General features: G+C 44.6%; 1 protein-coding gene across 3 annotated transcripts in view; it reads left to right on the top strand.

Annotated features, from left to right (window-relative positions):
• NIPAL3 (NIPA like domain containing 3) overlaps window positions 1–23,922 on the top strand; it is a 58,528-nt gene that overhangs the window by 19,171 nt on the left and 15,435 nt on the right. For 2 of the 3 annotated variants that reach the window (XM_043994192.1, XM_043994194.1), the window contains exons 3-9: window positions 5,401–5,469; window positions 10,275–10,446; window positions 11,552–11,611; window positions 12,021–12,166; window positions 14,349–14,445; window positions 20,504–20,639; window positions 22,445–22,533. In XM_043994192.1, coding sequence (XP_043850127.1) covers window positions 5,401–5,469; window positions 10,275–10,446; window positions 11,552–11,611; window positions 12,021–12,166; window positions 14,349–14,445; window positions 20,504–20,639; window positions 22,445–22,533 — 769 coding nt within the window. The remainder of the gene's footprint in view (window positions 1–5,400; window positions 5,470–10,274; window positions 10,447–11,551; window positions 11,612–12,020; window positions 12,167–14,348; window positions 14,446–20,503; window positions 20,640–22,444; window positions 22,534–23,922) is intronic. The other variant, XM_043994193.1, reaches the window with a different exon arrangement.

Here is a 23,922-nt window from a genome sequence, read left to right as displayed (position 1 = left end):
AGCCACTATTTATATAGCACCTATTGTGTGACAAGCACTGTACTAAGTGCTTTACAAGCATTATCTCATTTGATCCTCATAAGGACCCTGGCATATAGGTGCTATGATTATTCCCATTTTACAGATGGGGAAACTGAGGCAAACAGATGATTTGCCCATCATGATACAGCTAGTAAGTTTCTGTGACTGGATTTGAACTCGGGTCTTCCTGACTCCAGGCCCAACATTCTATTGACTGCGCCACTTAATATTATCTTAGGCAGCATCAAGAGGGGCAGAGAATCCAGAGCAAGGAAACTGGTGGTCCTGCTCTACTCCACCTTGGTTGGATCAGATCTATGACATTGCATTCCATTTGGGGCAAAATGTTTTAAGAAGGAAATCAATAAGCTAGAGAGTGCCCAGAGGAGGGTGGTCCCAATGGTGAAGTGCCTCCGTGTCACACCATTTGTCAAAGCATATTTGTGCTTGATAGGAGAGGCTTGGTGGTTAAGGGTTAAGGGATGGAGTCATGATTGTGTTCATATAGCTGAGGGGCCATCCCAGGCAAAAGGGACTAGACTTTTTCTGCTTGTTCTTATTTACCTGATCTAAGAGTTAAGAGTGGGAGCGACAAAGAAGCGAATTTACACTTGCTGTCAAGAAGAGCTTCCTAAGAGTTGGAACTGCCCAATGCAGAATGGGCTGCCTCGTTTTCCCCTCTTTGGAGGACTTCAAGCAAAGTCCGCATAATTACTTTTTCATTCACTTCAGTCACACGTTGGGTTAGATCAGGGGTTCTTAACCTGGGGTCCTCCTACCCCACCAAAGAACCCATGGATGGTTTTCAAGGACTCTATGAACTTCACTGGGAGAAAAAGATACATATTTATTTTTCACCCACCTCTAACAGAAACATTTCCTTCAATTATTTAAAAACATTACTCTGAGCCAGGATCCAGAGGCTTCACCAGACTCACAAAGGGTTCCATAATGCGAAGAAGAAAAAAAAAAAAGACTAAGATCTCTGATCTAAATGGTATCTGAGGTCCATTCTAGCTTGAGATTCTGTTGTTCTGACATGTATTAGCTGTGTGACCCTGGACAGGTCACGTAATCTCTGTCTGCCTCACTTTCCTCATCTGCAAAATGGGGATAATAATAGCGCCTACCTCTCAGGATTGTTGTGAGGATAAAATGAGATAATATTTGTAAAGTACTCTGTAAACTCTCAGGCTATCTATCTATGTATATATATATATATATGTGTGTGTGTGTGTGTGTGTGTGTGTGTGTGTGTGTGTGTGTGTGTGTGTGTAAATGGTAGTTATTGTTGCTATAGAAATATAAAATAAGTTCACTAAAATGTGTATTTTATGGCCATTTATTATCATGCTCAGCCATAAACAAGCCACTTCCCTGGATCCTCTGAAGGGTGCCAGCACACTTAAAGATTCTTTGCTCAGTAACTGTTAGGTATTTATTCCATCTGGAGAGCTATTGTCTAGCCCACTGTCCATACTTTCATTTGCTCATTCGTGGGTGAAAAAGTGAATTAAGCAATTATCGAGTTCTTACAGTATACAAATCACTGGGCATCCCCACAGAAGAGTAGGACCCTGCTCTCAAGGGCCTCCCATTCTAATTGGAGAAACACTACTCCCTGTGGAAGGTTTCAGCTACAAGTCAGGTGGAAAAGTCCCATGATCCTTAGAGGGTGGCAACAAAGCCTCCTGTTTAATGTCAGTTTCACTGATAAAAACATATCGGTTTCCCGACAGAGGCAAGGACTTTGGTGGCTGGGACTTTCTCTTCTGGGTCTCCAGTTGCTGTGGCTGTAGCACCTGCAGGGATAAATGCTCTGGTATATCTGCACCGAGCTTGCTTCCCAGGCATGAATTCCCCTAGCCTGGATTATCTGATCCACTCATTCAGTACCTGGCATCTGCTTCATCATTTCATTTCCTTTTTTTCTCCCCCGGTGAGGCGATGGGTCCTTGACATCAGAATCTCCCAAACCTTACCCTGCAGTGTTTTGCACACTCGTTAGAGGCTGTTAAGGGCTAAAATTCTAGCTAAACTGTCTAAAATATCTAATGAGTGGTCGCCAATAAATTATAAGCTTTAGCAAGAGTTAGACTTTTAAGCATTTATTAAGGAGAATAAGAATTTGGTAAAGAGAGAGAGAAAGGCCTAGATTCCTATCTATTAAAGGGAGAGCACATTTCTAGCTCCCTTCTCCGCCAGCGTCCTCAGGAAAGAGCCCCAGACTGAGCGCCAGTCTCTTCCTTCCTCCTCCCACTAGTCCGCGTCACTTCCTGATACCAAAGACAAGACTCCTGGTCTTGCCCTCAAAGACCTTCGCTTCATGGGCAGAACTCTTCTACAGTTAGTATCCAGCAGGTGGCGTTATTCCAATCGTTACAAGGCAGAGCATAGTTTTGCTAGCATGCTCAGCTTTCAAGTCAGGTCAAGAAACTTTACTAAATGCCCATAATTATGCTTGGCTCTTCATGAGACTTTGCTGATTCATTGCCAGAGAAGCCCCTTATTTTTTTCCCTAGAACTCTCGGTTTCCAGAAAGGCCAAATCAAACCCAGCTTTGTGAATTGCAGGCCCAGAGATTGAGTCATCTCGTCCAACACCCCCCATCATCCAGAGGTAATTGCATTACATTAGTAAGTAGGTGGAGAGCCTGGCCAATCTCCCTGAGACACAGCCTGGCGTGGTGGAAATTATAAGAGTCACCCCCACATCTGCAGCTCCTTAAGGTTTACAAAGCATCCACCTCATATCGGCCCTCAAACATAGGTAGTGAGAAAATCGTGAGTCATTTTACAATGGGGAAACTGAGGCTCAGGAAAAGTCAAGTGACTTGTCCAAGGTCCACAGTCGTGTGGCTCTAATGGCATTGTTTTCCCCCTCATACCCTGGTGCTTCCCTTTGACTCCAAATCCGGTCTAAGGACTAAAGAGGGTGGGATCATAGATTTAGAGCTAGAAGGAACATGAGTTCAATCAGTTCATTTTACAAATGTGGCACCTAAAGCCAAAAGAGGTAGATGACTTACCCAGGAACACACAATAACTGTCCGAGGTGGGATTTGAACCCAGGTCTTTTTGAAGCCAAGTCCAGAGCCCTATCCACTACACCAGTGACATTGAATTCAAATAGAAATTAGGGCTGCTAACACCCAACATAAAGATCCCTGCAGGTGAATGTTTACTTAGAAAACCACATATTAATGTTATCTATGTTGTATTGTATTTTAATTTATTTTGTTAGAATTTCCCAGTTACATTTTAATCTGGTTTGAACAGCGTGGAGGACTGTTGTAGGCATCCCTCTGCAACACACCATGATGCTTTGGAGTCTCAGTCTCCAGTGTACTAGCTGGGTAGGCTTCATCTTTCCAAACCTTCATTGCCCCGCAAAAAAAATTAAAAATAAAAGCTTGAGAACCCCCTGGTCTAGTGGTGGAAACCAAGAGATGGAGAGTCAGACCTGAGTGTAGGAGTAAGCTCTGTATGAGCCTTGCTATGTGACCTCAAATAAGTCCCAACCTTCCTTTGCCTAACTTGAGAAGAAGGGGAAAAAAAAAAACCACAGAAAACTATAAAACTGGAACAATCACCACTTCAGAAGGGTTTTGAGGCATAATTAACACGTCTGAGGCCTTTTGAAATCTTTGAATAAAAGGGCCCTATTTATAAGTGTCAATTAGTGATAATGACTTGTTAGCGAAATAGTTTTCACCTACACAAGGGAGTTTGTGAAAAATAAGCTGATGTATTTTAAACTTGTCCTATCTGCACTTGGTTTTTGTTGTTTTTTTTTTTTTTTAATTTTTAAAAAGCAGGACCTGTGATTTTATCCATGTAGCGGCTCTCTGTAATTTGTCATCTTAAAGGGTTGACTGGTGGTCACTGAGTAGACGAACCAGCTAGTCAGAGACAAATCTTGAACCCCGATCTTCCCTATTCCTGAATGAGATCTCTAATTACTACACTGCCACGATGCCTCCTCCCCAGCATTCATGGAAAAATAATTAATATGAAATAGGTCTTTAACACTAGAAGCACCAAGTCCATTAACTGACGAGATACACGCATACATGCATATATATGGGAAGAAAGAGAGAGGAGAGATAGTTAGCCATTTCAGTCATTTCTGACTTTGTGATACCATTTGGGGTTTTCTTGGCAGAGACACTGGAGTGGTTTGCTATATCCTTCTCCAGCTCATTTTATAGATGAGGAAACTGGGGCAAACAGGGTGAAATGATTTTCCCAGGGTCACAAAGGTGGGAAGTGTCCGAGTCTAGATTTGAACTCGGGAAGAAGAGTCTTCCTCATTCCTAGCCATATGACTTTGAAATAACATTTTTCATCCTACTATTTCTAATTTCTTTGCCTTATAGACTTTTAAAAAATGCTCCGTGTCATTTGGCACTTCTTGGGCCTTCAAGGGATTATTAAATTCCAGTCCTTTTTTTAAAACAAAAAAAAATGTTTCATTCCAAATTCTCTCCTTCCCTCAAGCACCTCCCCCAGCCATCAAGAAGCAATATGATGGGGCAGCTAGATGGCGTAGTGGTTAAAGTGCTGGCCCTGGATTCAGGAGTACCTGAGTTCAAATCCAGCCTCAGACACTTAACACTTACTAGCTGTGTGACCCTGGGCAAGTCACTTAACCCCCATTGCCCCACCAAAAAAAAAAAGAGAGAGAGAGCATGGAGGAAGTTAAATAATTTTCTATCATTTCTGGCACACACAAAGTCTAATTTCCCAAACCTTTGTAAATTCTCAGCTTCTTTCTGGAAAGCAACAACTTTGATAATAAAATATCCTGTGTTCTGGTGGCCCTTCCAGTTCTGTTACAGGCTGGGCCTGGCCCAGGCCACTCTGGTGCTTTAGGTGCAGGATTGGAACAAAATGAGATCATTGGAGGCCATAGAACAGTTAACAGATAGTTTACTTAGCCATAGGATGGAAAGGATGTTCAGCAAGGACACAGCACAGGTTGAGACAGATAGAGGCTCCCAGTGTATTGGTTGTGGTCACCACCATATCAGTGGGTTATCCTCCAAATCTGGCTTTTTTCCCCTCCCTCCTGGGAAATCAGGAAGTAATACCAGCAGCTGGATCTTTAACCCATGCCTTGGACCATTGGGGACAGCTTCCCTAAGCTTTAGAGGAAAAAATCAAGCTGGCCTACCTGGCAGGCATTGCTCCTCCCACAAGCTCCAAAAGACTGAGAATCGACAAATGGTCCCGCTTCATCGTAAATAACTACTCTGGGGCATTCTGGTGTGCAGTGGGTTTTTATTTTTCCGGCCCTCGTCTCATTTGGTCTGGTGGTCATCGTCGTCTCCTGTGATGAGCCCGGGTTTCACCTCTGCCCGTTTCATTTTCCTTGCAGGAGAACCTGATCGGCGCACTGCTGGCTATTTTTGGACATCTCGTCGTCAGCATAGCCCTCAATCTCCAGGTGAGTAGCAGTCCTTGGCGCCCATTGGGAAAAGCAAGTCAGAGCTGGGATTTAGGTGGCCCTGCCTTGCTGGGCTCTGCTCACATCCCTCTGCTTTGCATTTGGGGCCTTCCTGTCCATAAGTATAGCCTGAGCCCCGACTCTTCCCAGGGTGCTTGGCTTCAGGCTCCGAAGGACCTGAGTCCATCTGCTAAAATCTCACTAGTATTGATTGAGCATCTGCTCTGTGCTAGGCACTGGGATACAAAAATGAAAGTTTTGATTTCATATAGCTTATGTTCTCCTGGGGGTCATGGGAGATAAAACATGTATATAGATTGATTATATTATACATATTTTATATAAACCTTAGCTAACATTTATAGAGGTTTGTTTTTTATTGTTTTGTTTTGGTTTGGGTTTTTTTGCGGGACAATGGGGGTTAAGTGACTTGCCCAGGGTCACACAGCTAGTAAGTGTCAAGTGTCTGAGGCCAAATTTGAACTCAGGTACTCCTGAATCCAAGGCCAGTGCTCTATCTGCTGTGCCACCTAGCTGCCCTCAACATTTATAGCGTGTTTTAAGGTTCGCAAAGCACTTTACAAATATTTTATCCTCACAACCATCCCGGGAGGTAAGCACTATTATTATTTCCATTTTACAGATGAGGAAACTGAGGCAGGCCACAGTTAAGTGACTTGCCCAGGGTTACACAGCTAGTGAGTGTTTAAGGCTGGATTCCTCACTCCAGGTTCAGCACGCTATCCTCTGTGTCACCTGCTGCCTCGTAGAATCTGAATCCAAAGGGACCTCAGTAACCTTGGCAAAGAGCATAACTTTTCTAGGGCCCGGTTTCTTCATTTGTCAAATGAGGGAGTTGAATTAGAAGATCTCCAAAGGTCTTTCATTTGCTAAACCTCTGATCCATCTCTTCTGTCCCCAAATGCCCTCAAGCATACATCTCCCTAGGGGTCATCTGGCCAGAGCCCCTCCTCCCTGAAACCATTCCTCATTGGGATAGCTTTGTTAGAAGATTGTCCTGGGGGGCAGCTAGGTGGAGCAGTGGATAAAGCACCAGCCCTGGATTCAGGAGGACCTGAGTTCAAATCCGGCCTCAGACACTTGACACTTACTAGCTGTGTGACCCTGGGCAAGTCACTTAACCCCCATTGCCCCACAAAAAAAAAAAAGAAGAAGAAGAAGAAGAAGATTGTCTTGACATCAAGGCCAGATTTGGGTCTTTGAAATTTCCACACATTGTTCCTAATTCTGCCCCGTGGGGTCAAACAGAACAAATAGAATCCCTTTCTCATGCCTTTCCAATACTTGAAAATTACTGTTGTGTCCCATCCCGAGTCTTCTCTAGACTAAGATTTCCCGTTCCTTCAGCTGATTCTCATCTGGAATTGAGTAGAATTTCTTCACCATCCTGGCTATGAGCCCTCTTGGGACTGCTCTCCAGCTCAGCAACGTCCTTCCCTGAAATGATGTCCAGGACTGGGCACGATACTCTGCTTGTAGTCGCTAGGGCAGAGTAGGAAGGTCATGTCCCAATTTCAAGAGAGTAAGCTTCTTGATGGAGACTAAGATTGTGTCAGTGCTCTCAGCTGCCGTGTCGTACCCCACTTATTATATTTGACCTTATTGAGGGCAGGAACTTGGTCATTTTCCATCTTCATATTCCCACAAAGAACACAGGGTATGTGCATAGTAGACACTTATTAGTGAATGAGCAAAGTGGAATGTCAGTTCCTTGCTGTCAGGTATTGTGGGTGCCTTTATGAATGGGCCAGACTAAAGAGTGGGTTTGATCTTCAGCACCCTACTCATCAAACTCTGCTTGAACTATAGAAAGCTTTCCTACACACTTCTTCCCTTTCTCTCCCTGCCAGGTTGTCTGGCTGTCAAGAACTGGTTTAACCAGAACAACATCATCTGGCATATTAGTGATGACCATTTTCTCCAGTGCTGTTTGATTTTTTTTTTCCATTCAACAAATATTTATTGGGTGTCTACAGTATCCTGCGCCCTGGGCTCAGCTCCACAGGGGATGAAACGGGGCATAAGATGCCAAGCCTGACATCAAAGAAAACTTTATCGTTTAGCTGGGGAAGGAGGAAATAGACACTGGAAACTTTTAAATTACATTTCAAGAGATGTAGCGAGGCAAAAGAGCCAGGGGAAGAGAACTGTTTGTACATAGTTGTTGTCTCCCACTAAGAACAAGTTATTTGGGGGCAGCTAGGTGGCGTAGTAGATAAAGCACTGACCCTGGATTCAGGAGAACCTGAGTTCAAATCCGACCTCAGACACTTGACACTAGCTGTGTGGCCCTGGGCAAGTCACTTAACCCTCATTGCTCTGCCCAGGAAAAAAAAAAAAAAAGAACAAGTTATTTAACCTCTTGTGTCTCAGGCGGCCCTTCTAAGACTGGAAATCACAGGGGAGTTGCCAATCTATAACAGGCAAGGGAAGGATTCTGGGCAAGTTGTTTTTTTATATTACATTTTTATCAAAATAGTTTGTTTATATGTCACCTCAATTTCCCCCCTGCATTTTTCCCTTCTCCCTCCCAGAGAGCCATCTCTTATAACAAATAGTTTTAAAAGAAAAAGAGGAAGAAAATCAGCACAGTCAATCCATTTTCTAAAATTCCACGTTATCTGCAGCGATCCATACCTGTGAACCCCTTGTTTCCCACCTCTCAGGAGTGGGAGGCCCCACTCTTCTCTGGGAGTCAAACTTGTTCTTTGCAATTTTGCTGCATTCACTTTCATTTTTGATTATTGTATAATTGTTTTTCTTTGCATGTACATTGTTGTAGTCGTGGTATATATTGTTTTCTACTAAGTTACAAAAGAGTTCTTATCTGTAACAGTGAAGGGGGCAGCTAGGTGGCGCAGTGTATAGAGCACCAGCCCTGGAGTCAGGAGTACCTGAATTCAAATGCTGCCTCAGACACTTAATACTTACTAGCTCTGTGACCCTGGGCAAGTCACTTAACCCCAATTGCCTCACTAAAAAAAAAAAAAAAAAAACCAGTGGAGGGTATTTCCACAACAGGAGTTCCCCCATACAGATGAAATCATAAATCACCAGTTCCACTGTTAAACATCAAGACAGAAATGTTTTAATTGTACTTTATGTAATGCAGATTTGTAGAATAGGGCAGGGGAATCAAATACCTCACGTGAGGAGACGGTTGGAAATTGCCACGTGGAGTATTGTGTTCCATGCCGGGTGTCGCATTTTAGGAAGAACGTGGACAGACTGGAGCCTGGCCAGATAAAGATGGACCAGATGGTAGTTTAGGGCCTAATAATAATGCCCTATGAAGATCAATTGAAGGAGCTGTTTATTAAGTCCTGTGGAGTTTAGCTCTCTCTCCCTCCATGTCTCCATCTCCCGACTTCCCTGGCTTTCCTCAAGTCCCAGCTAAAAATCCCCCTTGTACAGGAAGCCTTTCCCGATCCTCTTTATTCTAGCACCTTCCCTCTGTTTATCCTGCAGTTCATCTTCTGTGTCATTTATGTAATTGTTGCATGTTGTCTTGCTCATCACACCGTAAGCTCCTTGAGGCCAGGCATTGTCTTTTGCTATTCTTTGTCTCCTCAATGATTAGCACTGTGCTTAATCAATGTTTATCGACCAACTGAACTGGGAGTGGTTATGCTGGAGAAGAAGAGGCCTAGGAGTAGCATAATAGCTATCTTCTGGTATTTGAGGGGCTGTTATCTGGAAGAGGGTCTACACTTGTTCTTCTCAGCCTCAAGGGGCAGAGCTAGGAGCAGTACTGGTGTGGCAGGTGTGCACCAAGGTAGAGGTCCTCTAAGGTATGAAAAAAGACATTATGATCAGAGCTCCCCCACAGTGGGTGATGTCAGGAGGAGGCAGGCTGTCCCTCACTCCGAGGTGTCAAAGGGAGGGTTGGATGATCACTTGTTACTCAGGAATAGATGGTAGATAGGCACAGTGCCAGGCACATGAGGCACGCTTAATAAATGTTTATTAGCTGATCAATTGAGATAACCTGTTAGGTCCCTCCCTGCTCTGAGGGTTATAGAACCATTGAATTTTAAAGCTAGAAAGGACTGTGGAGAGCCCTCTTGTCTAATGCTCTCATTGTTAGGATGGGGAAACTGAGGCACAGCAAAGTTATGGGATTTGCCCAAGGTCATGCATCTGAGCAAAGCAGGGTCTCTTGACTTCCATCCCATCATTCAGCAGCAAAACAACACAAGTCAGTCATCAAGCGTCTGAACAAATTGTAAGGCCTGGTGATTCTTCATCTCATGCTCTTAGGAACGGGCCTTAGAGCCCATGTAGTCCAATACCCTCATTTTACAAGTGAGGAAACTGAGGGCTAAAGGGGAGGTGTGACTGCCCTGGCTCACACGGATAAGGAATAACTGGGATCATAGGATCGGAAATTTAGAGCGAGGGGGCCTCCAAAGGCAGCCCCTTCATCTTTTGTTGTTGTTGTTGTTTTGGTTTTGGTTTTTGGTTTTGGTGAGGTAATTGGGGTTAAGTGACTTGCCCAGGGTCACACAGCTAGTAAGTGTCAAGTGTCTGAGGCCAGATTTGAATCCAAGTTCTCCTGGATCCAGGGCAGGTGCTCTATCCACTGCACCACCCAGCTGCCCCTGCCCTTCATCTTTTTTTATAGAGAAGGAAACTGAGGCCCAGAGAGAATAAGGCACAGAAATAGAGGCAGAATTTTAACCCATATCCTGACTCCAAAGCCAGAGCCCTTGAGCTGAGTATAGGCTCTCTAAGTCCCAGGCTGGTATTGTGTGCATTTTGTACCTGTGGTTTTGTTGTTTCAGAAATACAGCCACATCCGGCTGGCGGGTTCTAAGGACCCCCGTGCCTACTTCAAGACCAAGACTTGGTGGCTTGGCCTGTTCCTGATGCTGCTGGGAGAAGTGGGAGTGTTCTCGTCCTACGCCTTCGCGCCTCTCTCCCTGATCGTGCCCCTCAGCGCAGTCTCAGTCATTGGTAAGATGTATGTGAGGTTGTGTGTGTGTCCTTGGAAGAGACAGAATTAGGGATTTTAGTACTTGGGAGGAGTACCACAAAGTGACCTGGACAGGCACACATTCAACTGAGCTGGGCTTGGGGAGAGAAGAAGAAACAGAGACCCTGGAACACAAACAGGGGAATCCCCATTTTTATTTATTTATTTGTTTGTTTGTTTGTTTTTGCGGGGCAATGGGGGTTAAGTGACTTGCCCAGGGTCACACAGCTAGTAAGTGTCAAGTGTCTGAGGCCGGATTTGAACTCAGGTACTCCTGAATCCAGGGCCGGTGCTTTATCCACTGCGACACCTAGCTGCCCCCTAGGATCCCCATTTTTTAAGGCCAATCATTCTTACCATCCATCCAGGACAATGTGCTCATTTTACAGAAAGGGAAACTGAGTCCCAGAGAAGGGAAGTAACCTGGCCAAGGCTATACCATTAATAGAGCTAGGACTAGCTCTTTCTTGGGGTCTCTGCTTAGGCCACAGAACAGGCACTAATTTACATTGGTAGAAGGATCTACCTCACCAAGAATTCTGGCATCAATTAAATCCCAAGTCATGAGAAGCTGCTATGTGTCCCAGTGGATAGAGTGTCAGATCTGGAATTGGGAAGGCAAAGGGTTCAAATCTGGCCCCAGACACTTCCTAGCTGTGTGACCCTGGGCAAGTCACTTCACCCTGTTTGCCTCAGTTTCCTCATCTGTAAAATGAGCTGGAGAAGGAAATGGCAAATCACTCCAGGATCTTTGCCAAGAAAACCCCAAATGTGGTCACCAAGAATAAGACACAACTGAACAACAACAACAAAAGAGCATAAATTTAGAACTGGAAGAGACTCCTTGATGCAACTCCCTCGTTTAATAGATGGGGAAACTGAGACCAGAGAGGTCAAGCAACTTGCTCAAGGTCACACAGCTAATAAATGTCACCTTCCCAGTTCCAACTCCAGGGTTAACAAGTGACAGTCAAGGGTGGCACTTTGAGGCAGATTAGACCCACAGAAAGGGAAGTAGGATAGATCCCATTTAGAGCCGATGCAAACCTTTCTTCTTTCTCGGTCCTGGGTGTCTTTTTTCTGCAGCCAGTGCCATAATAGGGATCATATTCATCAAAGAAAAATGGAAGCCCAAGGATTTTCTGAGTAAGTTTTTGCGTTTCTCATTTTCTGCCTGCTCTGTTCTCTACTTGTCTTCATGTGCTCCTCTTCCCTGGGGGTAACGGGGCTGCTTTCCCTATCCCTGAGCTTAACAACTGCAGCCCAGGAGTGAGCAATGCTGACTTCATTTATTTTCCTTTCTGGGAAGTTTGGGGCTGAGGGTGGAATGTTCTTTAGTCACTGACCTTTTGTTTGTAAGGTTATTGGATACTGGAGTTGTGCTTTCCTTTTGCTTGGGTCTCCTTGACCTGAAAGGCCAGACTAACTTCTCACCCCACCCCCAGCAGCCTCTTCCTCTCTGGTTCTCGCCTCCATGAAGCATGACTTGCATCCCGCTCCCTCTACTCATGGACTAACTTTTCTTTGTGTCTTGTGTTCCCTGTTTTTCCCACAGGGCGCTATGTTTTGTCTTTTGTAGGTTGTGGCTTGGCCATCATCGGCACTTACTTGCTGGTCACGTTTGGACCCAACAGTCATGAAAAGATGACGGGAGAGAATATCACCAAACACCTAGTGAGCTGGCCGTTTCTTTTATATATGGTAAGAGAAGCCTTGACAGCCTTCACTTCAAAGGCCTAGCTGGGGTTGCAAAGACCTTGAAGGGGAGGGCTTTGTATTTTTCTCTTTTGAAAATGTTTGTGTGAAGTATCTGAACTTACTGAATCATGGAATGTAGGAGCTGGGAGGACCTTTAGAACCCAGAATATCAGAGTGGGGAGGGACCTTAGAACATAGAATGTCAGACAGAATTGGAAGGGACCTTAGAACATAGAATGTCAGAGTTTGGGAGACACCTTAGAAGCGAGAATGTTGGTTAGAAGGGACTTTAGAATGCAGAATAGCAGAATTGGGAGGGACCTTAGAACATAAAATGTCAGGGTGGGAGGGACCTTAGAACCTGGAATGTCAGAATTGGAAGGGACCTTAGAACATAAAATGTCAGGGTGGGAGGGACCTTAGAACCTAGAATGTCAGAGTTAGAAGGGTCCTTAGAATGCAGAATATGAGAGTTGGGAGGAGGGACCTTCAAACATAGAATGTCAGATTAGGAGGGACCTTAGAACTTGGAATGTCTGAGTTTGCTCTTAGAACCTAGAATGTAAAGCTGAAAGGGGCCTTAGAACAGAGAGTGTCAGCTATTAAAGCTTAAAATTTCACTCAGACTTTTGGGATGAGAGGTTGAGAGAGAGAGACAGAGAGAGAGAGAGATTTATTTTTCCAAGAATCTATGATTTTGTTATTGTGATTCCACTGATACATATCACGCCTGACCCTGGTACATATCAGACAGTCTTTAGCAGACACATTGTCAGAGTGGATACAGGGCAGGCCTCAAGGCATTAGGGAGACCTGATGAAAGCCTCATTTCTGATATTAGTGATATTAGTGACCCTGGGTAAGTTTCTTTAAGTTTTCCAGGCCTTCCTTATCTATAAAACCGAGGGGTGGGCAGAGTTTGGACAAAATGGCCTCTAAGGTCCCTTCTGCTCCAAATCTATGAGCTGTCACTAAAAAATGCATTGCCTTGCAGTGAACATGGTGACGAATGTCTCTGAACAATAATCATACCAATAATTAGCATTTGTATAGCTCCTGAAAGTTGGCAAAGTAGACGCCATCCTCCCTGTTTCTGTACATTCCCCACCAGTTGAAGGAACTCTGCTTGTTTAGCTTGGGGGGTCCAAACATGGACATGATAGCCACGCCTGAGTGTTTGCAGGACTGTCTTGGGGGGAAAAAATGTCAGACTTTTTGGGCTGGGGGGTGAGGGGGAGGGAGTAACCAGGAACAGTGGGTAGAGTTTGCAGAGAGGCAGATCTAAGTCTAATGTCAGGGAGAGCTTCTACCCCCTGGGAATGTTCCCCAGGTGTAGTGGACTGCCTGGAGAGATGGTGGGCTCTCCCTTTCAAGAGTTCCACAAGCAGGGGGCAGCTAGGTGGCGCAGTGGATAAAACACTGGCCCTGGATTCAGGAGGACCTGAGTTCAAATCCAGCCTCAGATACTTGAGACACTAGCTGTGTGACCCTAGGCCAGTCACTTAACCTTCACTGCCCTGCCCCCCCAAAAAAAAAAGGAGTTCCACAAGCAGGGGGCAGCTAGGTGGCTCAGTGGATAAAACACCGGCCCTGGATTCAGGAGGACCTGAGTTCAAATCCGGCATTAGACACTTGACACTTACTAGCTGTGTGACCCTGGGCAAGTCACTTAACCTGTGCTCCCCCTAAAAAAAACAAAAAGAGTTCCCCAAGCAGAGGCCAGATGCCCACTTGGTAGATGTCTTATCCTGGAGATTATTATTATTGGGCATGGGTTAGAAGAGATGACCACCGAGCTCTCAGCTCTCAAATTCTACGATTCTCTGAACTTATTTGAGTCTTACAACAACCCTATGAGGTATGACAGTTATTACTATCCCCATTTTACAGATAAGGAAACTGAGACTCAGGCTAAGGGACTTGCCCAGGGTCATATAGCCACAGACCTGAATCTACCCCATCTTGCCTTCCAGGCTTAGCCAGGATGCTTATTATACCCAGAGCCACCTCGCTAGGTGGTGCAGAGGTCACGGGGCTTCCACAGACTCGGAGGACAAAGTCACCACCACGGCGTGACGTGGCCTGGGAAAGGGCTTTGCTGGAGGGTTTTTCTATAGGTGGAACTGTGGGTGGGGCAGGATTTACGTGGATGAATGTGGATTGTTTTTTATCTCTTCTTTTGTAGCTGGTGGAGATCATTGTGTTCTGCTCACTGCTCTATTTCTACAAGGAGAAAAACGTCAACTACATAGTTGTGATCCTCCTCCTGGTCGCTCTTCTTGGTGAGGGTTGTCTTCTTGTTTTTCTTTTTCTCTCCCTCCCTCCCTCCCTCCTTCCTCCCTCCCTCCTTCCTCCCTCCCTCCCTCCCTCCTTCCTTCCTTCCTTCCTTCCTTCCTTCCTTCCTTCCTTCCTTCCTTCCTTCCTTCCTTCCTTCCTTCCTTCCTTCCTTCCTTCCTTCCTTCCTTCCTTCCTTCCTCCCTTTCCTCTCCTCACCTTCCTTTCCCCCTCCTTCTCTTTTCTCCTCTCCTCTCTTCCTCCTCTCCTCTCCTCTCCTCTCCTCTCCTCTCCTCTCTTCTTCCTCCCTACCCCTCCCCTCAGAAAAAAAATGCTCACATGTAGCTCAGTCTATATTGAAATCATTAAGTTGAGCTGTCATAAACTGCTGGACTTTCTAAAGAGGCTCCATCCCCCTTTCTTTGCAGCCACTGGCCAAACGCATCAGGCTGTGGTATTTTTTGACTCAGCCATTGTGTCTGGGTGAGAAGGCTCCTCAGGAAGTGGGGTCTTGTGAAAATAGCCATTGAGAGGGAGGCACCCGGGTACCGGCGAAGAGCCCTCATTCTGGAGTCTATAAGGACTGGGCTTCAGCTCCTGCCTGTGTGACCTTGGGGTTCAGATCCTGAGCTTGATGCTTATTATATGTTGTAACCTTACCCTCTCTGGGCCTCGGTTTCCTCTTCTGTAAAATGAGATCAGATTCATTGGTAGTCCGCCCAACTCTGGAGCTATGATTTTGTAGGCAAAACTGAAGTTAGGATAAATATGTGCATATGCACATGTGTGCACATCCATAGGTGTTGAGACATCTATGCATATTCACATACATATACATTTTAAAACTTAAGTTATGCTTATAGATATAGATATGTGTGTGTGTGTTGTTGTTCAGTCATTTTCAATCCTGTCCAACTCTCCATGTGACCCCATTTGGGGTTTTCTTGGGAGAGATCCTGGAGTGGTTTGCCATTTCCTTCTCCAGCTCATTTTACAGATGAGGAAACTGAGACAGACACATTATATATGACTTGCCCAGGGTCACACAGTGTCAGAGGCCAGATTTGAATTCAGGAAGATAGGTCAGTCTTCCTGACTCCCAGCCTGGTATTCTGTGCACTATGGTGCCACCTAGCTGCCATAGATAGTTAGATAGATGGAGACATAGATAGATAGATAGATACATACATACATACATACATAGATAGAGACATAGATAATTACATGCATACACACATGTCTCTACATACACATACACACATATGTCTATATACATACTATCTAAGATAGATATCAACCCCCAGCCTCACACACACACACACACACACACACACACACAATATCTATATATACATACATACATACATATAAACATAATTTGTGTGTGAGAGAAAGAGGAGGGAGGGAAGGAGAGACAGAGAAAGGAAAGGAGGGAAGGAAGGAAGAAAGGAAGAAAAAGGGGGCAGGGAGGAAGGGAGGACTCAGAGCTGATAAGCCTGTTGTTTTTCCTTTGTGACTGGGTTACTATCTTGCCTGGGCTGGCAGTACATCACCACTCATGCCCCATCATGCTGCTAATGGGAACAGGAGCTCTAAGCTGCCCGGCTTCCGGCCTGGGCACTTGCCCTCCTTAGACAGCCTGCTGGCCACTGACCAGGGGCTTCCCACATAGTGCCAGACTTAGTTATAGGCCAACCCCCCAAGTGAGGGGATGGCGGGCACATCCCCACCACCACCATCTGCAGAGGTTGGCAGCCAAGGTTCCAAATCTTTTTCTTCTGACTTCTGGGTGGGGCAGGGTTGCTGTGTCACATGCTGGCCACTGCCTTGAACACAGGGGGGTGAGGCATGTGATGGGCATGCCTCTGGCAGTAACTGGTACAGCAAGTTCTGGGCAGAGGGTTGAAAGAAGGAGCTGTGTGCACCAGCAGAGATGGCATCAACCAGCCCATCTCCATGACCCGCAGTGCAGTGTTTACATTTGGCACGTGTGCCACAGGTTACTGAGCCCTAGTTCAAGATATTGGGAGAATAAGCACTTAATTGGCTCTCATCTGTTCCGGTGCCTTTGGAAATGTATTTGTTTAAAAAAAAAAAAGAATGAGAAAGACTGATATGGAACGAAGGACTTTAAAAGGTATCTAATCACAGAGTCACACTTGGACACGACCTTGCCTGCATTTAGGAATTTTATGATTTTTAGGACCATAGATTTTAGTGTTTTATTTATCTGACCAAATATTTAGAATTTAGGACCATAAATTAGGAGTTAGGAGGGACTGTAGAGATGACTTAATCCCACCCCTTCGTTTTCCAAATAAAAAAATTCAATTGGTCCAACTCATTCCATTAGAATGTTTGCTTCCTTAAGAACAAGTACCCACTTGACATATACTAGCTGTGTGACCCTGGGCAAGTCACTTAATCCTCATTCCTCCCTCTCCCCCAAAAAAGAAAAAGTACCTGTTGTGCCTTTCCTGCCACACCCCCCCCCCACCACACCCTTAGCCCAGTGCCTGGCATAGAGTCAGCCTTAATAAATGCATGTTAGAGGCAGCTAGGTGGCACAATGGATAGAGCACTAGCCCTGGATTCAGGAGGACCTGAGTTCAAACCCGGCCTCAGACACTTAACACTTACTAGCTGTGTGACCCTGGGCAAGTCACTTAACCCCAATTGCCTCACCAAAAAAAATCTAAAATAAATGCATGTTAACTGAGTGGGGTATGAGAGAGAATGCCCCCTGCAGCCTTGCTGCCCAGGGGTCACATAGCCTCTGTTGGAAGCTTCCAGTGTGAGGAATCGCTTTACCTCTTGGGGCAGCTTGTTCCAATTTTTCACAGTTATGATCAAGTTTTTCCTCTTAGAAAGAAACACACCAATTAAATCACACTTTTATCTTTCTCCCTATAATTTCTATCCATGGCTCCCAGTTCTTTTTTCTACAGAGAAGCAGAACAAATCAGATCTTTTCCACCATGGCAGTTCTTCAAATGCTTGAAAACTCCAATCCTGCCACCTTCTAAGACTTCTCCAAATATTCTGCATTCTAAGGGCCCTCCTGGCTCTGACATTCCCTCTTCTAACATCTCTGACATTCCATATTCTAAGGTCCTTCCAAGGTCTGACATTCTGTGTTCTAGAGTCTCTCCCACCTCTGATATTTCCTATTCTAACATGTCTGACATTCCATATTTTAAGGTCCTTCCAAGCTCTAACATTGTGGGTTCTAAGCCCTGCCCCCGCCCCCTCTCCCAGCTCCGACATTCTGGGTTCAAAAAGCCCTCCCAGATTTGATGTTCTGTATTCTAAGGGTTCTCCCAGGTCTGACATTCTCTGTTCTAACATCTCTGACATTCCATGTTCTAAAGTCCCTCCAAGGTCTGACATTCTGTGTTCTAGAGTCTCCCCCACCTCTGACATTCTCTGTTCTAACATCTCTGACATTCCATATTCTGAAGTTTTTCCCAGCTCTAACATTCTTTGATTTTATAATCCTCATTAGGCAGAAGGATACAACAGAAAAGGGCAGCTTGACTTAGTAAGAAATACTTAATTAGGCTGTTTGCTTATGCATTATAATCTCCATGTTGATAATTAAAGAACACTATTCCCTGCTGTGATTGCCAGAGTTGTAGACAGAATGTAGCCTCCACTGGCGCCCAAGGAGGAGTCAGAGAGCTGAATGGCCTGGCTTAGAAAGCTTCAATACAAGGAAATAGGCACATTGGTCAGTTCCCTGGTAAAAAGGTCAGAAAAGATAGAATTCAGTTTGCTGATGGTAATTGAGTTAAGCTGGATCCTGTGTCATCAAGATGGCACCTAGGAAGCTTAATAAGCAGTAGCAAGATAACAGACATCATTATTACTCTTGGTTTGGCATAACATCCTATTTGTAGAATGGAATGGTATTTAGTAAGGTTCTCCCGTGTGGCTCTCTGTTGGCCTCCATATCTGCCTTTCTTTTAAAAAAAAAATATTATATTTTCCCCAGTTATATGTAAAAGCAATTTTTAACATCTGCTTTTTTTTCCTTTTCCTTTTCCTTTTTTTTTTTTTTTTTTGGTGGGGCAATGAGGGTTTAAGTGACTTGCCCAGGGTCACACAGCTAGTAAGTGTTAAGTGTCTGAGGTTGGATTTGAACTCAGGTCCTCCTGAATCCAGGGCTGGTGCTTTATCCAGTGGGCCACCTAGCTGCCCCTCTAAAATTTGCTTTTTAAAAAATATTAAGTTCCAAATTCTCTCCTTCCCTTCCCTCCCCCTCTCATTGAGAAGGCAAGCAGTTTGCATATCTACCTCTCCAACCTAATCTCAATCAGCAAGCATCTATTAAACACCTGCTGTGTACCTGGCACTTTGGTAGGCACTGCAGACACAAAGACAAATAATAATAATAATCACTGCTCCTAGAGTGCTCACATTCTTTTAGGGGAGACAACATGTATATAGAGATAGATAGATCTAGATCTAGATATATATGTGTGTGTGTCTAGACACAAATAAAAGGGAGTTAAGTAGAAAATGTTTTAGAAAGGAAGGAATTGGTAGTTGAAGGAAGAAAGGGATCCTCTGAGAAGGGGATGCTGCCAGGTATAGGGGACAGCCAGTGCAAAGGTGGGAGAGTGAGTGCTATTTGAGAGGAGCAGAGAAAGCCAATCCCCGCCCCAGACTGTAGTGTGCGGGAAGGGAAGGGAAGGGAAGGGAAGGGAAGGGAAGGGAAGGGAAGGGAAGGGAAGGGAAGTCGTGTAAGAGACTGAAAAGCTAGGTGGTGATTCAGTTGTGAAGCGCCTTAAAAGCTAAGCACCCTAAATTACTTCTTTTTTTTATTCACTTATTTAAAGTTCTCAGTCAGTCATTCAGCATTTATTAACCTCTTGCTGTGTACCTGGCATAAAGAAATGCAAAAGACAGTCCCTGCTTTCAAGGAGCTCACAGTCTAATGGAGGGCTTAGGGGTGGGGGTGGGGGGGGACAACATGCAAGCTACTATATACAAATAAATTGGAGATAAGCAATAGAAGGAAGGCACTAGAATGATTGGGATTGGGAAGGATTTCCAGAAGGCAGGATTTTAGCCAGAACTTGAAGGAAGTTCTCTGCTGACCCTGAGTGAATGTCCCACTCAAATCCTCTGTGACACTCTGCACATGTATACACTGTTGGTGGAGCTATGATTAGGTCTAATCATTTCTAGAAACCTTTGGAATTCTTTGACCTAATGATCCCACTACTGGGCACTACTAATTTCTTTTTCCCCCATTTATTTATTTGTTTGTTTGTTTTTGTGGGGCAGTGTGGGTTAAGTGACTTGCCCAGGATTACACAGCTAGTAAGTGTCAAGTGTCTGAGGCCATATTTGAACTCAGCTCCTCCTGAATCCAGGACCAGTGCTTTATCCACTGCGCCACCCAGCTGCCCCCTGGGTACTACTAATTTCCAAAGAGATCAAAGACACACAAAAAAGGTTCCACATATAACAAAATACTCATAGCAACATTTAACCCAGTACCTGGCATTTAGTAGGCGCTTGATAATTGTTTATTGATTAGTGGATGGTCATGGTTCAGAACAGAGGGTGAAAGACTGATCACTTCTCTCTGTAGAGAGATAGAAGACTAGAGGTACAGAATAATAATAATGATGATAGCTGGTATTTTTATAGCACTTCGAAGTTTGCCACGCACTCTACAAATATCTCATTTGATCATTGCATCAGTGAGAAGCAGATGCTGTTATTATTCTGATTTTATAGATAAGGAAATTGAAGAAAAGAGAGGTTAAGTGACTTGTCCAGAGCCACACATCTAGTAAGTGTCTGAGACTAGATTTGAACTCAGGTCTTCCTGACTCCGGGTCCTGCGCTCTGTGTACTGAGCCACCTAGCCTCTGTGTGGCATGTACTGTAATACACAATTGTTTTTTCATTCAGTTTTTGTCTGTTTTAATTTGTTACCAGATAGGATTCCATGGGGATGGCAGAGTTGATATTGGGAAATTCCCATAATATGTGTGTACATGTTGTTTTAAAAGAAAATGATTTTTTTTTTATTCTGTGAATCATTTCCAGGTTCCATGACAGTGGTGACTGTCAAAGCTGTGGCAGGAATGCTCGTCTTATCGATTCAAGGGAACCTCCAGCTTGACTACCCCATCTTCTACGTGATGCTGGTGTGCATGATCGCCACGGCTGTCTATCAAGCTGCGTAAGCTGCCTCCTCTTCCTGCTGCCCCTCACGATCTTCCATTTTCAAACGCTGATGAGGTCCTACTTTTGAAACTGGTAGAGACGGGCAGCTAGGTGGCGCAGTGGATAGAGCACCGGCCCTGGATTCAGGAGGACCTGAGTTCAAATCCGGCCTCAGACACTTAACACTTACCAGCTGTGTGACCCTGGGCAAGTCACTTGACCCCAGTTGCCTCACCAGAAAGAAAAAGAAACAAACAAACAAACAAACAAACTGGTAGAGAAAGAGCATTATGATGAAAGATATTGGCAATATTTATACTCCCCAGCCAATCCCTCCTAGGGTGACATCTCATTTGCCACAAAGGGGTCAGAAATGCTACAAGTTTTCTCTTAATCCTGAGGATCAAAGAAATACATGATGAGGGCCAGCCTGGAGCAACAGAATGCCTTCTCTCATTTCCTAATCCATGTCAGTTGCTTAAGAGAGAGCTCTGTTATTTGTCTAATATCCTTAGTTGACTCAGGCCTACTCAGTCCCTGATTGCAGGGCATTTTGCTAGGTGCTGAGGTTACAAAGAGTTCCCCAGAATGGCAGAGTTTTTGCCCTCAAGGGGTTTACAGTCTATTAGCAGGGAAAGAGTGAGTGTACAAAAGAGCTATGATATGATTGCGTATATATAACCTACATCAAATTGCTTACCATTTTAGGAAGGGGAGAGGAAAGGGAGGGAGAAAAATTTGGAATTCAAAGGTTGGGTGTTTTTTTTGTTATAGTGGTTTTTGTTTTTTGGGTTTTTTGCTGGGCAGTGAGGGTTAAGTGACTTGCCCAGGGTCACACAGCTAGTAAGTGTCAAGTATCTGACTGGGGCTAGATATGAACTCAGGTCCTCTTGAATTGTCCAGTGCTTTATCCACTGCACCACCCAGCTGCCCCAAAGGTTTTTGGTTTTTTTTAATGAATGTTACAAATTGTCTTTACATGTAATTGGAAAAAAAATTAAAATAAAATACTATTTTTTTTTAAAAAAGAACTATGATACAAAGGAAGGTATAAAAAACTATAATGAGAAAGGTACAGACAAGGCACCATGAGGCGTTCAAGGAAGAGAAAGATTGCATCTGGATAGAGGAAGAGGAAGGCTTCATGGAGTAGGCATTTGAAGTAGGCCTTGTAGAATATTAACCTTCCCTTCAGAGATGAGAGGGAAAAAGAATAGGGCTGGAAATTCAGGCAGAATAAAGAAGAACTTTGATGTTCAGGGAACAGTGCTTGGTTTAGCCAGAAGAGAGAGTCTGAGGTTAAAAAGGTCCAGATCCCCCAAAGTGTTTCATCCACTGTTCTGAGCCATGATAATCCATCAATAAACATTTACTAAGCACCTACTATGTGCCAGGCACTGGGCTGGATTGGAAAGGTGGCCAGCAGAGAGCCAGGCACGTGAGTCTTCCCAAGTACCATTTCTTTTCTCAAAAGTGATGCCCTGGGGGCGGCTAGGTGGCGCAGTGGATAGAGCACTGGCCCTGGAGTCAGGAGGACCTGAGTTCAAATCCGGCCTCAGACACAACACTTACTAGCTGTGTGACCTTGGGCAAGTCACTTAAACCCCACTGCCCCGCAAAAAAAAAAAAAAAAAAAGAGCTGCTATTAAAAGTGATGCCCAGTAATATGAATGTAATAATAGCCTTGGTTCTTTTGATACTAGATGCCTCCTTGATGTTCTAGGCTGCAGCATTACCCACTTACAGTCAGGGAATAGAATCCTAACTTTCCTGACCTTTCCTCCATGCAACTGACCCACGTCTTTGCTTCCTTTATTGAAGCTTCTTAAGCCAGGCCACGCAGCTCTACGATTCCTCCTTGATTGCCAGTGTGGGCTACATTCTGTCTACAACCGTCGCAATCACAGCAGGTAACTATGATGAAATGGCTGGATTTTCTTTTCTTTTCTTTTCATAATTCATGGCAGGGAGATGACGCTAATGTGCAATCCTAGGGGCCTAATGAAGCCTTTCTTACCGAGCCAGGCTGCCTCATTCTACTGGATCATTCTGCCTAAGGAGAATTACAAAATTATAGAATGTTAGTGCTAGAAGGGACCTTAGAGTCCAACCCCTTTGTTTTACAGATAAGGAGACTGAGGCATAGAGAGATTAAACCCAGGTTCATAGAACTAGTAAGTACAGGAGCTGAAATTTGAGCCCAGATTTTCCTGGCTCCTTATCCAGTGCCTTATCCCCATAGAATTCAAATCAAGAAATGAAAGGTAGTGAAGTGGTACAATGGACAGAGGGCCATTTGTTTAGAGTCAGGAAGGTCTGAGTTCAAATCTAGACTCAGACACCTCCTGGCTATGTGACCCCAGGAGATGCACTGTCAGCCTCTATTTTCTTCTGTGTAAAATGGGGATATAACAACACCTCTCTCCCACTGTTCTTGTGAAGATCAAATAAGGCAACATGTGTCAAGTATCTGGCAAACTTCAATGTGCTATCATATGAATGCTAGCTATTACCATTCACCACAATGATGTCAGAGCTGGGAGGGCCCTTAGAACACAGAATGTCAGAAGTAGGAGGGGCCTAAGGAGAGAGAATGTCAGAACTGGGTGGGCACTTAGAATACAGAATGTCAGAGCTGGGAAGGCCCTTAGAACACAGGATGTCAGAGCTAGAAAGGACCTTAGAACATGAAATGTCAGGATTGAGAGGTCTTTAGAACAGAGAATGTCAGAACTGGGAGGGCCCTTAGAACACAGGATGTCAGAGATGTGAGGGCCCTTAGAATACAAAATGTCAGAGCTAGAAAGGACCTTAGAACATGGAATGTCAGAATTGAGAGGCCTTTAGAATACAGGATGTCAGAACTGGGAGGACCCTTAGAACACAGAATGTCAAGGAACCAAGAAAGAAGTCAGGAAGTTGCCTGAACTCTGTCCAGTTTCCCTCAAAAACAACATTAAATCAAGCTGATTCTGGATTGAGAGAACCCAGAAAAAGATGGAGTGAAACAATTTTAATTTTCCAGCTCAAGATAACTCAGGGACTTGAGGAAAAATCTCTGTCACTTGGGTGGGGACATAGCCCAGCGCAGGCTGTGTCCAGACTAGCCAGAGGGAGGCTTTTAGCCACAGCACAGATTAGCAACTGAGGCCCCTTGGTCCTGCCTCAGCAGGCTAGTGGCACAGCAGGGCAGCTGTGAGGATTCCAGCCATAGTACAGAAGGCAAACTACTGGCCTGGGAACCCCTGCCCTGCCCCTTACACACACACACACACACACACACACACACACCCCAGCAG

The sequence above is a fragment of the Dromiciops gliroides genome, chromosome 3 (assembly GCF_019393635.1).
Source record: "Dromiciops gliroides isolate mDroGli1 chromosome 3, mDroGli1.pri, whole genome shotgun sequence".
NCBI classification, from domain to species: domain Eukaryota; kingdom Metazoa; phylum Chordata; class Mammalia; order Microbiotheria; family Microbiotheriidae; genus Dromiciops; species Dromiciops gliroides.
This window is presented reverse-complemented; position numbering and strand designations above follow the sequence as displayed.